The 17,844-nt window shown below is 34.3% G+C and overlaps 1 protein-coding gene across 1 annotated transcript; it reads right to left on the bottom strand.

Annotated features, from left to right (window-relative positions):
* Positions 1-328: 328 nt before the first annotated feature.
* LOC127801000 (protein EXORDIUM-like 5) lies at positions 329-1,885 on the bottom strand. The gene has a single exon (XM_052335739.1). The coding sequence runs from the start codon at positions 1,702-1,704 to the stop codon at positions 628-630; it is 1,077 nt and encodes a 358-aa protein (XP_052191699.1). The 5' UTR covers positions 1,705-1,885; the 3' UTR covers positions 329-627.
* Positions 1,886-17,844: the final 15,959 nt, after the last annotated feature.

Below are 17,844 nucleotides of genomic sequence, written 5' to 3'. Positions count from 1 at the left end.
TAAAATAGCATTCACTATAATAATAATAATTAATAGGTTGTAAAATTTAAAAATAAAATAACTTATTTAATAATTTTTAATTTCAGTAAAAAAAATTAACTCCAATCCAAGCCAATAGTCTTTGATGAGCATTTCACCCAATAATATGTCTTTGATCTTTGATCAGCTTCCATCCTGTTCTGATTTGGTTTTGCTTTCGTAACTAATGATATTCGTTTCGTTAGTATTATCCAATCCATTACCACTCACTCAATCATGAACCCGGCGAGGTAATCATAACTGAAGGACTCGCAGCCTATGCAAATAAATTAGAAAAAAAAATCAGATGTAATTGAACATAAGCAAATAAATCACCGTATACAGATTCTAACAATCCATTCGTTCGCCCTTTATACATCTAATCTACAATGAACCAAAATCATACCGATAAAAACAAAACAAAATACAAAAAATAAAAAAATGAAAAGAAAGAAAAAATTCATCCTCCTCCCTTCCTATATTATAGCATATACTAAATAGTGGTATTTTTAATTTTAGTAATAGGAAGAATATAGCTTTATTTTTCAAAAATACACACTCGGGTCTGTCTAGGTCGTAGGGCTAGGGGGTTCTTAAATTAAGCACCGACTAGTCGAGAGCGTTCGGACCCGCACAGGCCTTCAACACATCGCTCCAAACCCACTGTACCAAAAACTTTCTCCCCCTCCTGCCGTTCAAATTGAAGGTCCGACCGGCCCCGTCCCTCATCACCTGCCCAATGTACCCGCCTCCGCCTCCCGTTCCGTACAACCCCTCGCACAAATCCCCGATCTCCGTCGGAGCCGTCGGGTCCTCGCCCGCATACCAGGCATTCACCAACGGGTTCGACGCCAGCTCCGCGAGCTCGTGCCCGATGACGCTGATCATGCCATCTACACCCACATCCGAATTGGGAGGGCTCAAGGCAGCCGGCCCGCCTCCACCCATGTAACCCGGAATGGCGAACGGGTATGCGCACACTTCGGGACACTGCTTGCCCGAATTGCCGACCCAGGCGTAGGGTAGGGTGTAGCCGACCATGGAGGGGAAGGTGAAATAATGGAAGCCACAGACGGCGCGGCAAAAATCCTGCATGGTGACGTCGCCGGAGGTTAGGATGAGGTAGATGCCGTGCTTGTGATCGACAGGGAAGGGGGCGCTGCGGACGGCATTGGCGATGACTTGCTGGACGGAGAGGCGGGTGAGGTGGGAGCCCTGGGAGTAGCGGTGGTCGGAGAACTCGCCGGCGATGAGGACGGAGCGGGAGATGTTGGCGCCGGTCTGATCGGTGTAGAAGGAGACGGTGCGCCACCACTCGGAGACGGAGGGGGAGGGAGCGGCGCGGTGGTTGGTGGTGGAGATGGAGAGGATGAAGTCCTTGATGAGAAGGCGATGGGAGGGAGCCCAGTTGCCGTACCAGATGAGGTAAATGTTGATGGGCGAAGAGAGGACGGGGCCCATGTGATACCGGAGATGGACCAGATCCGACGAGCCCTCGAACTTCTTCGAGGAAGAGAGGGTTCGCGGGGGAAGCTTTGGTGGGTTGTAGTATTGGGGCTTCATTAGGTCAAGTGTTCGTTGAACTGACGATGTTTGTGATGGCGGAGATGAAGCACATGCAGTAGAGTGGAAAAGCCATAACACAACAAAGAAGTAGAAGAAGAAGAATAAAGGCGCCACAGACATCTTTGGGCCGGCCGTAGGGACAATGGCCGCCGGGCGGGCGAGGGAGAAGGGGGTGGTGAGGTGAGGTGAGGGCGAGGGTGAGGGTGAGGGTGAGGTTAATTTGGGAGATGATCTGAGACAAGCCACTGCCCTACTTATATAATAATAATAATAGTATAAAGAAGAACTGCCTCCTACTACTAAAGAAGAGAGAGAGAGAGAGAGATGGCTTTGGCTTTCTTTTGATTTGGGAGGGAAATGGACTGGAGACAGCTGCCATCCATCCATCCTGTGATCAGTGCTGTGGGCTCTCTCTCTCTCTCTCTCTCTCTCTCTCTCTCTCTCTCTGTCCCTTTCAGGAAAAACTGGAATGGCCTTTAGTGCGCAAGTAATTATTTTCACTCCAATGACCAAACCACCCCCTCCCTCTTATCTTTTCAAAATAGTATTCAGATATTTTAATTAAGATATTTATTATAAATTTAAAAAAAATATAAAAATACCGACATGCAAACTACCCTCACATGACATTCAGATTTGATTGGTTGTATTTATGTAAGAATAAATTGTTATTAGATATTTTTTATGCTTTTGAGTTATTTATATAAAAGTATTTTTAAAATTTTCTGTGATTCTTTTTTTGTCTGGGGGCACTTTTCCCATTGCAAGCGCTCTTAATTAAGTCCTAATTCACTTAAATTAAATTAATTGGGCACTTTTCCCATCGCAAGCGCTCTTAATTAAGTCCTAATTCACTTAAATTAAATTAATTAAATACTAATTACATCTCTTCTCAGCCACCCTGAACTCCCTTGGATAATCTTTTTCCACGAACAAAACGCAACCACATCACATGTTCGGCGGTTATAAGGAATACATTCAAACTCGAGGTTCAAAAGTAAGTAATTCTGCGAGTTATCCAGGATCCTAGATTTCATTTCCATGGCTGACATTGGGCAAATCTGGATCGAGAAATTTAGGTTTTGTTTTTTTTTTTTTAAGTGATTTTTAGTTTTTGATTTTTTAAAATAATGAAAACGCGTTCTCTTTATTATTTTTAAAAATAAAAAAAATTAGTAAAGAAAACTTAAAATAACAAAAAATTATTTTCACTATTTTCATCCAAAATAAACTCCAAACTTAAAACATATTTATTTATTTATTTATTCATATTTTATTATTGTAATGAAAAAAAATATTATAAAATTCATTATTTTAAAATGTATATATTTTTTTAATAATATATTAACATTAAATATTTCTAATTTACTGAATAATCAAATTTATTAAATAAAATATTATTAAAAAATTATTTTCAAAATTTCAAAGAGAATATATTTTCTAATTTTCTGTTTTGAGAAATAATTTTTCAAAATGACAAAGAGAATGCATTTTTTATTTTCTAAAAACAAACTAGCAAAACAGAAAACTAAAAACGAATTCAAAACTCAACTAAAAATTAAAAAGCAAAGAGAACGCAGCCTTAGTTTTTATTGATGATACCCACAAATCAAAATTCAATTTCATTTGATTTTGACGAGACACCCATTAACCGAAAACTTGATTTTGAACACTTGGCTACCTTATCTTTTTCTTCTTTCACTATTCTTCTCCCGTAGCATTCTAGATTTGTAACCCACCATTGAAAATGTTGTGGGGTGTTCTAAAAATTTCTTAACTCTTAAGTATCCTCTCGATAAGTCCTTCCCCAGAGAGTTTTCAAGACGATAACTTCCCAAGCCCCCAAAGGGTTTACCCAGGATGGTCTAGCCTATCCATTTTGCAGAAGTCTGAAGATACCTTTCGAGTCTCCCAAACAAAAGCCACCTGGTGGCCTCGAAAGCCCTCTTCGGGACCACCCAGAGACAGTCATCGAGGCCTTACCCCGAAAATGTCTCCAGTCCCTCTGACCTCTTTAATCGTACTCCCAGAAAGAGTCTCCAGACTCGACCGTGGGTCCTGCCTATTGTTTATATGTAACACCCCTTCTCTTGAAGTAATCAGGAAATAGATATTATTGGAAAATAAAATAAGATAAATACTCACAATAAATCTGAAAATCTAGAATCATCAAAAAATTTGCTAAACTAGTCACATCATAACTGAAAAACACCTTAAAAAACTCTACTATAACAAAATTCTGAATTGTGAGAGTTCAACATAAACTGAAACAATAATCACTTGTCCTTGAGGGACGTACATCTAACAGATACTACTGACTAAGGAAATCCCTCAACTAAAAATATAATATTCTAAAAATCTCAACTCCTAGAAACCTTTTGATTTTTGAGCGACTCCCTATACATTCTCTACTGCTCGACACTGCTAGGCCCAACGTCTGGAACTCCCCTGCTATGACCTAGAATGGTGAAGAATACAAGGTGAGTCACAAGGTTCAGGAAGTAATAACATGAAACAAAATAGTAGCTGAGTCAAGGAACATCAATACTCATGAAACATCAATTGTTCTTGCATTGAGGGATTATTAATCAACTGCATGGTTGCTGCTTACATATGATAAGTATCAACGCAGGTAAGCAACTGTATAATACAGGTAAGCAACTTCGACCCTTCCCACATAATCTGAAATATATACCTATCTAAACTGAAATTTGCAACCATAAAAACTATAAGCACATATTGTGAGTCTTGTGCCCCTAGTTCCCTGGTCATCACTGGGCGAACGAAACTAAAACTAAAATTGAACCGTGGGCCTTGCGCCCCTGAACTGAAACTAAACATATGGGATCCCCGCGGACTAAGCTGCCTCGCGCGCATACTGCAATGCAATACACATATACATGCCCACACACATATATGAAGTGCTCCGCATAAAGTCATACTCTATGCTCATATCAGGATGTATGCACAAAATATCGTAACATAACACATAACGATACTATGCACATGATATAACCATCATCAAGTTACTAAATTGTGTAGCTCTTAGGACTCTCAGTTGACGGCATAAGCATGTTAGTTTTATCATATTCTGATATGAGATTTTTAATATTCATGAATATTTAACCTTGCATTCAAATAATAACTTGTATTCGGATAGACTTAGGACCACATTTGAATAACGTATGGAGTATTCATATATGGGGATTTTAGATACAAGGGTATTCGAATACCATATGCTAGCATTCAGATGCATGGCTCACACATTCGGATGTAATTCAGGCCATTTGGATGTCAATGGGGTTATTCGAATGTGAAGGCTTAAAGAATGTGAGGGCCATTCGGATATCACAAGGGCCCATTCGGATGCCATTTGGACTCATCCGAATGTATCTAGTGGTTATTCAGATATTACTCACAAAAAGAACTTGCACCCATTCGGATATCACTCACATATATGCATATTTACATTCGGATGGAAAGAGAGAGCATCCGGATATAGGGTACTCATTTGGATGTCTAAATCGACATATTTGGATATGATTAAGGCATCCATATATGATGAAGACTCATCTAGACATCTCTCACAAGAACATATGGAAGCTATCTGGATATCAACTAGTCATTCTGATACCAGATTCAAACATCAAACAAAACCATCCAGATGTGGGGGATTTCATTCGGACACCTGAACCAACTTATGAGAAAAAAACATACGGTACCCGTATTCATGTTCTGATACAAACCTACCAACACTACAACATTCCGAAATAAACTTGGGCGATCAAAACCCCAACTGATATGAATCAATATTTGGAATGATACAAAGATCACACTAAAATAAATTGTTGAAGGAAAAATACAGGACTTGCCCAATCAAATGAGGGAGATAACTCACTGGACATATATACATATATATATTAACTGTGCTAAAATTTGAAAACGAAAAACTTGAAAAATCAGAGAACGAAGAATTTGCAGTATATGAAGATCATTGCGCTAAACATGAATCCTTTAAAGAAGAAGATTACAGGGAGAGAAACTTGCCTGATATTTCCTGAATGGACTTAACAATTGCAACGCAAACTCACTTATGGATATGCTAATGGTGGCTGCAACTTCTTAAACTCTCTTTTTCTTTCGGCGTGAGGAAAAATATGGGTTATATGAGTGTATATAGAGGAGAAACCCTAGACGTCCACAAGTCCTATTCCTTTAATAACTTGAAAATTTTCAAACTCCTTACATAATCCTCACGCAAATCAATTATTTTTAAATACCCTATATTTTTCTAATTATCCTCAAAGTATTATTTTCTATGTATCCTTACTATTTAAATTCTTGAATTGTCCATTCTGCCCTTATATGTGTGTATCCTCTATTTTGCAGCAACTCAACGAAAGATTAAGAGCCGGACTGGGGAGCTGAGGGTATGGAAACCCTTAGGTTTACCCCAACACCCATCTCCTATAATCTCGAATTTGAAGTTGAACAATTATGAATAAATGAGGTTTTAAAAGAAAAGTATTCGGGTAACATCACAAGTTATCTGGTATTCAAATACGAGGACAACCACTTTTTAAAGGTAAACTCTAAGGGTGGACATAGGTGAAAGGCCAAATTGCCAAAATAAAAGCATTTAACTACCCCATGATCATAGTCGAGGGAGCCCTATCTAATAATTGCTATTTTATTGCTAAAGTAGGCACTTTGCTGAATCGCTTCGACAAAACATTGTGATTGCGAAAATAAACATTCCACCAAACTACTTCGACAAAATATCAATTTCTAATTGCGACTATAGGAATGACACCAGGCTACCGAACCATTAATACAAAATAGATCCACAAATATAAATTATCGAACCGCATTAACAAAATAGAGTGCCTCTGGGTGAGCTTCAAGCCATTAGGGCCCTTGTCCTCTCCACCCAATAGTATTTTCTATATAGGTCCAACATACTTCCTGTGAGACAGTTCCACTATCTTTGAATGCAAATACTAGGGTCGCTCCCTTAAAATGACTGTTCATTTGACCCTACACATTCATGCCCAATTGGTGGAAGGAATAGAGTTTATGAAATTTCCTCTATTTTGCAAGTTTACTGGTACTCACCCCTTCCACTGCAATAGGGCGCCTAGGATCGTGTACCATTCCTTACAGGCAGATCTTTCCACAAAGGGATTTTATGGGTCGGTGTCCTCCCTCCCACATAGCTCTGGGGCATAGTGGCGACATTCTGACTATGGATGAGATTGGCGAGTCTAAGGAGGTAGGTGGACTAGGGCACGCGTCTCACCCCTAGTCGCAAGTGGTGGCAATGGTACTCCTGGTTGATGTTAGATACGGGATGTCTTATATCTTATTTTGAACCTCTGAACATTTATTCTAAATTCTATATTAATATAAGTCCCAGGGCCGGATATTTCATATTTCCCTAACAAGTACATTGACACCCTTGAAATTACTTCACTATTTCTATAAATTTATACAACTATTTTACCCTTCATGAGTTGGAAAAGGTCGGCATCCTCGTTACCTCGGGGAGTTGGATTCTCTTTATGTGCCCATGAATATGTAGGAACATGGGTACTTGGACCTTGTATAAAGAAAAGGCACGTCCTTATCGGTAATGATTATAATCTTACTTTGCTCTCACTTATGCTCCATGCATTCATATAACTCATGCATGCATTAAGACCTCACTTAGTCAACTAAGTACTAATTTGTTATCCAAAAGAATACTCATTCTATTAATATTTGTTCAATTCCCAGAATACAAAAATTGTAATGAGCCAAAAATACAAAAAGGGGCGAGAATAAGTTTATCCTAAATTAGAGCCCTAGGGAACCCATCATTCTAAGCAAGAGCTCCCTCTATGAAATCCAAGTCAGTGAACTCAATATTTGCTAAGGCATCAATTACCTCCATCCCCTGGGGAGCTCCATGATCAGCCTCGAAGGATCTGAGTCTGGCTCCAATACATATGGGTTCCACAAACTAGCAAGTTTAGTGATATCCCTCACACTACAAAAAAATTGGCATTTAGCGGCGGTTTTGAAACCGTCGCTAAGTCAGTCATCGCGAAGCGTTTAGCGGCGATTTTTAGCAACCGCTGGAATAACCGCCGCTAATTATATTTTTTGCGACGATTTAAAAAACTGCCACAAAATAAGTTATTTAGCGGCGGTTTCTATAATATTTAGCTGCGATTTTGAAACCGCCGCAAAAAATTTAAAAAAAATTAAATTTTTAATTTTAGTGGCGGTTTCAAAACCGCCACAAAAATTAAAATTTTACCTTTTTAATTGCCTGCACGGCCCAGCCCGGCCGCCCCGCCCGCGGGCAGCTTGGCCCTTGCGCGCCACGTGGCAATGTTGGAAATTAAATACCAGTGCCTTCCCCTTCTCAAGTTTCGAACCCAGGATCTCAAGTGTGAGTGCGCGCGCGTGAACCGCCTGATCTACGAAGCACCCCTTGACATACACTACAAAAAAATTGATTTTTAGCGACGATTTTGAAAAATCGTCACAAAATTCATTAAAACATTCAATTTTGCGGCGGTTTTCAAAAAACCGTCGCTAAATTTAGAAAATAATTAAATAATTAAAAAATAAATTTTAATTTAGCAACGGTTTTCTGCTAAATTCAAAAATAATTAAATAATTTATAATTAAAATTAAATTAACATTTGCAGCGATTTTGAAAAATCGCCGTAAAATTCATTAAAAAAATTAATTTAGTGGCGGTTTTTCAAAAACGGCCGCTAAATTAAAAAATAATTAAATAATTTATAATTATAATTAAATTAACATTTGCGGCAGTTTTTAAAAATCGACGCTAAATTTAAAAATAATTAAATAATTCAAAATTAAAATTAAATTGAATTAAATTAATAAAAAGAAATATAAAATCTTAAAAAGCAATTTAAAATTTAATTTAAATTAATTGCAAAATGTTTGTATATATAAAAGTATAATAGTCTTAAAAAAAGAAATTTTCTCCCAAAACTTACATTAATGATTTGTAGTTAAATACTTATAGTATTAATAATTTATATTTTGTAATTTACATTAATAATTTTAAATTTTCAATTGCTTTGAAATAATAAGTAGTAATAAAATTTTCTCCCAAAACTTGCATTAATAATTTGCATTTAGTACTTACTGCATTAATAATTTACATTTTGTAATTTGCATCTTTATATATATAAAAGTACGATAGTCTTGAAAAAAGAAATTTCCCCCCAAAAGTTGCATTAATGATTTGTAATTAATACTTATTGTATTAATAATTTACATTTTGTAATTTTAAATTTTCAATTGCTTTGAAATAATAAGTAGTAATAAAATTTTTCCCCAAAACTTGCATTAATGATTTATATTTAGTGCTTATTGCATTAATAATTTACATTTTATAATTTGTATCTTTATATATATATAAGTACGATAGTCTTTAAAAAAGAAATTTCCCTCCAAAACTTGCATTAATGACTTACAATTAATACTTATTGCATTAATAATTTACAGTTTGTAATTTGTATTAATAATTTAAATCTATTAGCATATTAAATAGTGAACAATTAAGTAAACTTAAATTTTTTCAACATGATTAAAGATTAAAAAAATTATAATTTTCAATTTTGTTAAAATTATTTAAAATAATAAATTTATTTTTTTATTTTAAATTAAACTCTCCCATATATCACACGGGTTCACCACTAGTTAATTAAAAATTTAATTTAAAAAAATAAAAATAAAAATTAATTTAACAAAATTTTAATAATTTTAAAAAATATATAATTTTTTTTATTTTTAATCAATTAATTTAGTTAATTTAATTCAATTAATTTATTTTTAATTTATTCCTTTACTTTTTTAAAAAATAATAAATTAATTAATATTTTTTAATTTATATTAAAAAATATAAAATATAATTCTGGAAAGTAGTGGTTGTTTTGGTATATAATTTATATATGCGATTATATAACAAAGGGGATTGACAGATCAGATGGTTAGGCGCATGCACTTGCACAATGGAGGTCGTGGGTTCGAAACTGGGGACTCGCCACGTGGCTGGGCAAGTGGGCGCGGGGGAAAGGTGGTGGGTGAGAGAAAATAAAATTTTTATTTTTTTTTTAAATTTTAGCAGCAGTTTCAGAAACCGTCGCTAAAATTAAAAATTTTAAATTTTTTTTAAATTTTTGCTGCGGTTGAAAAACCGCCGCTATATATTTTAAAAACCGTCGCAAAAAATATGATTTGTGGCGGTTATTCCAGTGGTTGGTCAAAATCGCTGCTAAATGCTCCGCGACGGCTGATTTAGCGACAGTTTTCAAAACCGTCGCTAAATCACTTAGCTGCCGCTAAATGCAAAAAAAATCGCCGCTAAATGTTAGTTTTTTTGTAGTGATATATGCACATATATATATTATATACTAATCTAACAACTAATTTTCAGAATTATATTTTATATTTTTTAATATATATTAAAAACATTTATTAATTGATTATTTTTTAAAAGAATAATGGAATAAATTAAAAATAAATTAATTGAGTTAAATTAAATAAATTAATTGATTAAAAATAAAAAAGAAGATTTTATATATTTTTTAAAAATTATTAAAATTTTATATATTAATTTTTTCTTAAATTTATTTTTATTCTTTTTAAATTAAAATTTTAATGAATTTTTCTATTAATTTAAATGCAATTTTAAATTTATTTTTAAGATTTTATATTTATTTTTATTAATTTAATTTTTAATTATTTTCTTTAGTAAAATTTAATTTTTTTAATGAATTTATTGGCGATTTATAAAAATCGCTGTAAATGTTAATTTAATTTTAATTTTGAATTATTTAATTTTTTAAATTTAGCAAAAATCGCTGCTAAATTTAATTTTTTAATGAATTTTTGCGGCGATTTTTGAAAATCGCCGTAAATGTTAATTTAATTTTAATTTTGAATTATTTAATTTTTTTAATTTAGTGACGATTTTCTAAAACCGTCGCTAAATTTAATTTTTTAATGAATTTTGCTTTAGTTTTTGAAAATCACCGCAAATATTAATTTAATTTTAATTATGATTTTTTTTAATTTAGTGGCGGTTTTCGAAACCGCCACTAAATTTAATTTTTTAATAAATTTTGTAACGATTTTTGAAAATAAATTTTTTAATTGAATAAATTTGCTATGGCCATTGCCTGGCGCTACATTCCTTACAAAGTAAAAACCCAAAATATTAGGAGCCACAATAAATACAAGGGAAAAACTAAAGGAAAAGAAATTTGAAATCTCCTATACCTCAACCAAATATTGCTCCACTATATCTAGTTGGCTTTTGAGTACTCCCTACATACCTTGGTTCATCGCGTGGCATTATCATGGTATACATAAGGCTTGTCGCGAGTGTTAGTGTTGGTGCCCTAATTTTAGATTTAGATGGCATTTGGTAATTATAATTATGGGACTAATGATGTAATTATTGCAATATGTAATAAAATATATGATTTCATATTTTGAGGTCATATCTTCATTCATAACTTTCCAATCATTATATATGAATAAGTCCCTAGATTTCCTGTTGAATGTCTTATTCTTAAATGTTAAGAATATGTGACAATTGACCTTTGTAATAAGGATCTCTTAATGATAATTCCCAATCCTTAGACTTTTTAGAAATGGACTATGATTAGTCGATTATGGACTGATACATGGGATGCTACATTTGATTAGTATGAGATACTAATGATAAAGGATGGTGAGTCACATGCCATAATCCATGAGATGAATATAATATACATGTGGGTAGGTGTTAGTGGAACACTTACTGAATGTGACGCATATGATAGATCATATGGATGAAAGGATCTGTAGTCTATCATAGGCTTTGATTGTGTTACTGGTCCTTAGACCGAAGGTAACACAGTTGTCTTGTATGTTGGTGCTAGGGATTTGTCATTGTTAAGAACCATTCGATTACCAAATGGGAGATGCACTGTATGGTCCCTATGTGGTGGCATATGGATGTAAGTGATTGTTAATGGGATCCATCGATCTCTTACGTGAGGTGAACATCTTATGCGATTAGTGGTGGTCTTGATTGTAGGAACCCCTGGCCAAGATAAACTTGATTGGAAAGTGTTCCAATATTTGAAAGAGTTCTAATGTGTCATCTAAATCTCACCACATTGATTTTGGCATAGTCATCGGGTTAGTGAGTTTAATCAGTCCATGACTCTCACTCGATCGAGATGATAACTAATGGAGGGATTATAGTACACGGGAATCAAAAGCCTAAATAGGTTCTATATTGAAGTAAGATTTCATTACAGGTAGGATCGCCCTGACATAATGCTAGTTGTCACTTAGGGTCTTTCAGGGTACTTCGAGGAGACGGATAGATCCTTTTTGTAGACCAAAATGTTTGGTCAAAATCAAAGAGTTTGGCGTGTCCTGATTGCTACTTAGTAGTGAACCTAGAAGGTCACATATATATCCGAGTGTGATGGTTGACTAAGTAATTAAAGTTGAAATCGTCATTAAGAGTTAATGACGTTTACTGTTAAGAGTTAACGAATCGGGTTCAATGATCAAATTAATAAGAAACATATTGTTCACGTATTCTTTCCCGCAAGTGAACGGAATTGTAACAAGTAATACAATGATAAATAAAATATTGTTCCCACGAGGATTAGCTTTTGATCCATACTTTAACCACTATTAACTTTAATAAGCCACACACAATTAAAAGAATACTCACTGGAAGTTTTATATTAACTAAAACTAACTCACTAAATGGAAAACACAAAATAATTCTTTAGGTTTTTGAATGCAGAAATCTAATGTATTAGGGTTCATGAATCCACCATAGTTCTTCAATTAGTTTAATCTTCCAATGATCAGGTTTTATAATTCTTGCTTTGAGTCGAAAATCAATGATCCTAAGTTAATCAAAAGTCTATCTTGATGGTCAATCGAATCTATGTTTACATATGAGATTAATTACCTCTAATTAATCTACAAATATCCAAACATGTATTTATCCACAATGATCATCTAAATAAGATTTCACAAGGCATAATGGTATCTCTACATATTATTTAACCTTATATCATTTATTACCAAGTTCTAATCTATATTGAATATCTCGAAAGCAATATAAATCACAAACACACTTTAATAGCAGCCAAGCATCAAAACGGAATTAGTGCATAACAAACGATCAACCCGAAAGACAAGAATATGATAAAACTCAAATACTTTTAATTAAATCATCATTGAACTAGGTTTCATCAATCACCCTAACCATAAGGTACTTATCCTAACATAGTTTCAACCAATGAAAGAATAATAGAAACGGAGTTCATGGTGTCGAAGAGAAGAAAGAACAGAAAAATATAACTAAAACCGAAGTTCTTCAAAAAATGCAGTAGGGCCCCTCAGGTTCCATGACTTAAGAATGCAGTAGGATCACATGAAATCTTTGGCAGTTCTGCCTTTTAAAATTGAGGGTCTCATCCATGGAGAGATGGTAATCTCAGTAGGGGTTGTTTAGAAGCCAATTTTACCTCAAAAAGTTAAGATTTTTTTGGTGAGCAGAGTCTTCTAGAGGATCAAAAACTCCAGGGACTAAGAGCAGCAAATTAAAGGGTTTTTGTGATGATAGGGAGTTTTTGAGAGCTTTGGATGACTTTGGCTCTTTGGGGGGGGAAATGTGGCCTATTGGGGATTACTTTCTATTTATAGTCATAGTCTTCAGCAAACCAAGCATCGCGAGTCCTCTAGTGACTCTCCCCTACTGAGTCATTGGGCACCCATCTTTCTTATACTCTTCTCTTTGCCTTTCAGCCCAAGGAAAGAGTGGGGAGCTATTGTTGTGGGATGCATCCTCCCGATAAGTCCTTCCCCTAAGACTCTCTAAGATGATATATAGCCTTTTGAGCCCTCGAAGGGTCCACCTAGGACGGTCTGGCCTATCCATTTTCATAAGTCTAGAGATACCCCTCGAGTCTCTAGGACCAAACCACCCAGTGGCCTTGAGGCCCTTTTCGAGACCACTCGGAGGCAGCTATCGGGGTTTTACCCCAGAGATATCTCTAGGCCCTCCGACCTCTCTAGTTGTACTCCCTAGAAGAGTCTCCGGATTCAACCATGGGTCTCGCCTATTGTTTATAAATATTTGCCTCTTCCATAGAAAATAGATCTTTTTGGAATCATTTGAACCCTGCTCTTTATCTCTCTAAAACCCATCTAGAACCTACGCTTATCCCACTATTCAAGACACTTGAACACTTACATGCTACATACATTGGACATTCATTCGCATACTCTTGGACATATTTCTCGGATTATTGTTTGACTTAGACATCAGAGGGCCTGTGTGGGGGAGTCTCCCACGTGCCTTTCTGATGTCCTTTATGCTTGTAGGTTAAGGCAAAGTCGTGCTCCCTAAAGACCCGAAAGTCTCACCTTCTCGAAGACTCATTGAGTCCCCTGTTTATCATTGCCCCAAAGGCTCTTTCGAGCGTATAGTCCCAAATGCCCCAAAGACCCCTTATCTGAGTTCCTGTATATCCAACCTTCTAAGATTGCGACTCCAACTCGATCCAGATCTAGTTGACCTCACTAATGACAACTCAGACCCTCTACTTTAGCAAAGGATTTTGCTTTGACCGATCCCAAGAGAAATAAATTTAATTGTTGTAGTTTGGCAACAATAGACGATAATGGAAATTTGTTTTCATTCAATTTTGAATTTTTATTTTTGATTAATTTTAACTTAGAATTTAATTAACTTAATTTACAATTCAATTAATGGGCTTGTAATGAAGTATACAAGGTTTTCATGCCAATGACCTAATTATATGAAATTTATGTGTAATGTACCCTAATATAAATTTTAACAAGTTATATTATTTTATATATTTTAAATCTTTATGATTTAAAATTCCCATCCCATTCTCTTATTTAGGCGTTTAATAAGGAAATAGAAAGAAATCCTTTCTTTATTGGCTAGGCATCAAAGAAAAAAAAAAAAAAAAAAAAAAAAGAAGACAAAAGTGAAAATATGGTTCCAACCGGAAAATGCATTTGTTTCACTCACGTTTGTTAGAAATGACTCATTGATGGGTGTGTGTGTGTGTGAGAGAGAGAGAGAGAGAGATGGGTTTTGGGTAGTGGTTGAGATGGGTTTTGAGTAGTAGTTGAGATAGATAAAGCATATACAAAGGGTTTTGTGGTGGTAAATGAAGGTAGTGATCGGCGGAACTTAAGGTTTTTAGAGGTGTGGGACAGATGGGTTGAAACAAAGAAAAAAACTAAGTGAGGCAATGTTAACGGTGATAACTAGGTGGTGAAAAACCTTGATGAAGAGAATGACGAACGATGGGCCAATTGGCTGTGCTAGATGTGACAGAGATTGGCGCTATATATGATTATTTTGCAATTTTTATGGATTGCCTCTTTCTTCTACTGTTGTTGTCTGCATGCATGTTCTTTTTTTTCTCCCTTTCTCTCTTTTTCTTTCTTTCTCTGTTGTAGTCACTGATGGTTTATCGACGACCATTTATGCTTATTCCTATCCATCAGTTGCAACTTTTTTCTCTTTTTATTCCCCCCCCCCCCCAATTTTTGTTCTACTCAACTCACTGGTGATGGGTTCATCGTCAATAGCGTCGATAGTTGCCTATAAACAATTGGCTTTTCCCTTTTTCGTTTATTTTTTATATTTTATTTTTAGTTAATGTTAATGATAAAGGGGTCCATGAGCACACAAAAAAAAAAAAAAAAGCAAAACAAAATAATTTTTAGAAATATTTTCGAATCATAAAGATATCTCCACTAATGATCTGATAGGGAGGTTAGAATGCGTAATTAAGCATATATTGGGGCGTAATTTTATTTTCAGAAAATATATATGCCCCGATCGACCACAAAGGCTAAGGAGACAGCCAGAAATAGGATGATACGCGCGTGCGTGTGATCAAAGAATGTCTCTCCCTGTAGTAATAATAACAGTCACAGTCACAGTCACAGTAGATGGAAATTGAATCTTTATTTATATGCATGGGATGCTATGTCGTGACAACTAACTTTAATCGTACAAATATATAGCGTTGAAGGTGGGGTGGGGTGAGCTGAGCTGTGGTAGGACCACGAGAAGATAAAACAGTCGACAGACAGACGGACTACGAAGGTGACTTGAAAATAGCCCCGTCCCCAGCTGCGTCCCTCCTCCTCACCATTCGCCTCGCCCTTTCGGATGGCAACGTTACATTATTCCCGGATACCCGCAAAACGTACTCTTTTGTTTGGGTATACAAAAGATATTTGGGAGTCCATCATCACCATGAGATGGTTAAGAGAGAGGTGATGAGTGGGTCTCTTACTTATTTTTTATTTCGTAATAATTAATATAATTTTTATTCTTAAATAATATTTTATTTATTTATAATTATTAATTATAATTTAAAAGTGAAAAGACAAATAAAACCCTTAAGTTCAATCTTCCACTTCATATTACGGAATGTCTCAAAATGATTAGTTTACTAGTTCATTTTGTATTTTGATACTATATAAAAATTAAATCCTTCAACAAGTAAAGATGCAACTGAACTAAGTTGTTGGTAAAATTTGACAGACACTTTCATGTTCATTTACTTTATAAGTTGAGTTTTGAGTTTGTAAAACTCATTTCTATATAAAAAGAAGCCCCCAAATTGACTTGATTTGCTGGATTTTCAAACTTACAAGTACTTATTACTTATAGTTGTTATTGATATTTTAGTCTTGTGATTTGTTTTGGTTTTGACGATAAAAAATAAATGATTTATATTTTAAATCAAAATACGTGATTTGAAAATAAAAAATTAATTTCAAGTATTTTGTTAAAAAAAATGCATTATAATTTTCTTTATTCTGGTGCATGGAGATTTGCACAAATAATAGTTTTGAATAATTGGATAACTAAAGCAAGAATATTTCAAAAACAAAAGACTATGTATGTTCTTGATAGTTGATGTCTTTGTCTTTAATATGATTTTAATGATGAAAATCTTTTAGTGACAAAAATCCAATTGCATTTTAATGGTGAAAATAATTGTTTTTGATGGTGAAGTTATTTTGTTAACTTGGTGCTCTAATTTTTTTTATATGATTTATTAAGCATCAAAATAAAAATTAATCATACAATTAAATGTTAAAGTTATTGTTATAAATTTCTTTATGACATTTGAAGTATTATGTTTCTATTTGATCAAATTTGTTGAATGAAAAGTAAATCCAATGCCAAAATATCTTGTGATAATTTTTTTTAATAGTATTTGGAATATTATATTTTTAATTAATTAAAAACATGTTAAATGAAAATTAATTTTAGTAATCTAATTTTTTGAAAAAATTTCTATGGCTTTTGGATCATCACATTAATTGATTAAAAATGCTGTATAAATGTGTATATATATATTTTAAAGAGCTTAAAAATTAAGTAAAAATAAATAAATAAATCAAAATGGCACTAGCAAGTCTTCATCATGCAACCTCCAAGCCTTCATCATGCAACCTCCAAGCCAAGACCTCCAAGTATGCGCGCGCTGCCACTCCGCCTCTGCTTTCCCAAGTTTATATATATATATATATATATGATTAAATTGAAAATTTTTCTTTTGTATCTGTCGACTAAATACCTTCAATTTGTCGACTAAATGCTTGACTTAGTCGACTAAGCCCTTGCATCTGTCAACTATCTCCTTCAATTTGTCGACTACCGGAATATGGAAATTAATTATGTCCACTATCTCCTTTGTTTTGTCAACTAACAGAATATACAAATTATTTCTGTTGACTAACTCCTTTGTTCTGTCGACTAAGTATTATTTATTACTTGATTTTGTTGACTATCTCTTTTATTCTGTCGACTAACTCTTTTTGCAGAAAGCCATAATGGCTAATTTTTCAAATTTCAACGGCTCAAAACGACTAGTTTTCTCTTATAAATACAACTCAAAGATGATCAAGAAGAGGCTAATGGATGAGAATGAATTGAAGTGAGCTTACAAATTATTATTCTTCTCAATTGTATTTGTGCTTTCATAATTTTCTCTCTTCAAGGCTTTGATTTAAATTTGTATCAATTCATTCAAGCTTTATTTTGTATTTTGAGAGATCTTGTAACTAAGAGATTCATCTCTTAAATTCTCTCTTATTGTTGAAATCTTATATTTTCCCTAGCTTGTTGTGCTAGAGGACTTGTTTTTG

This window comes from Diospyros lotus, chromosome 5 (genome assembly GCF_014633365.1).
Source record: "Diospyros lotus cultivar Yz01 chromosome 5, ASM1463336v1, whole genome shotgun sequence".
Classification (NCBI taxonomy): domain Eukaryota; kingdom Viridiplantae; phylum Streptophyta; class Magnoliopsida; order Ericales; family Ebenaceae; genus Diospyros; species Diospyros lotus.
Note: the sequence above shows the minus strand (reverse complement) of the source record. Positions and strands in the feature narration are given on the sequence as shown.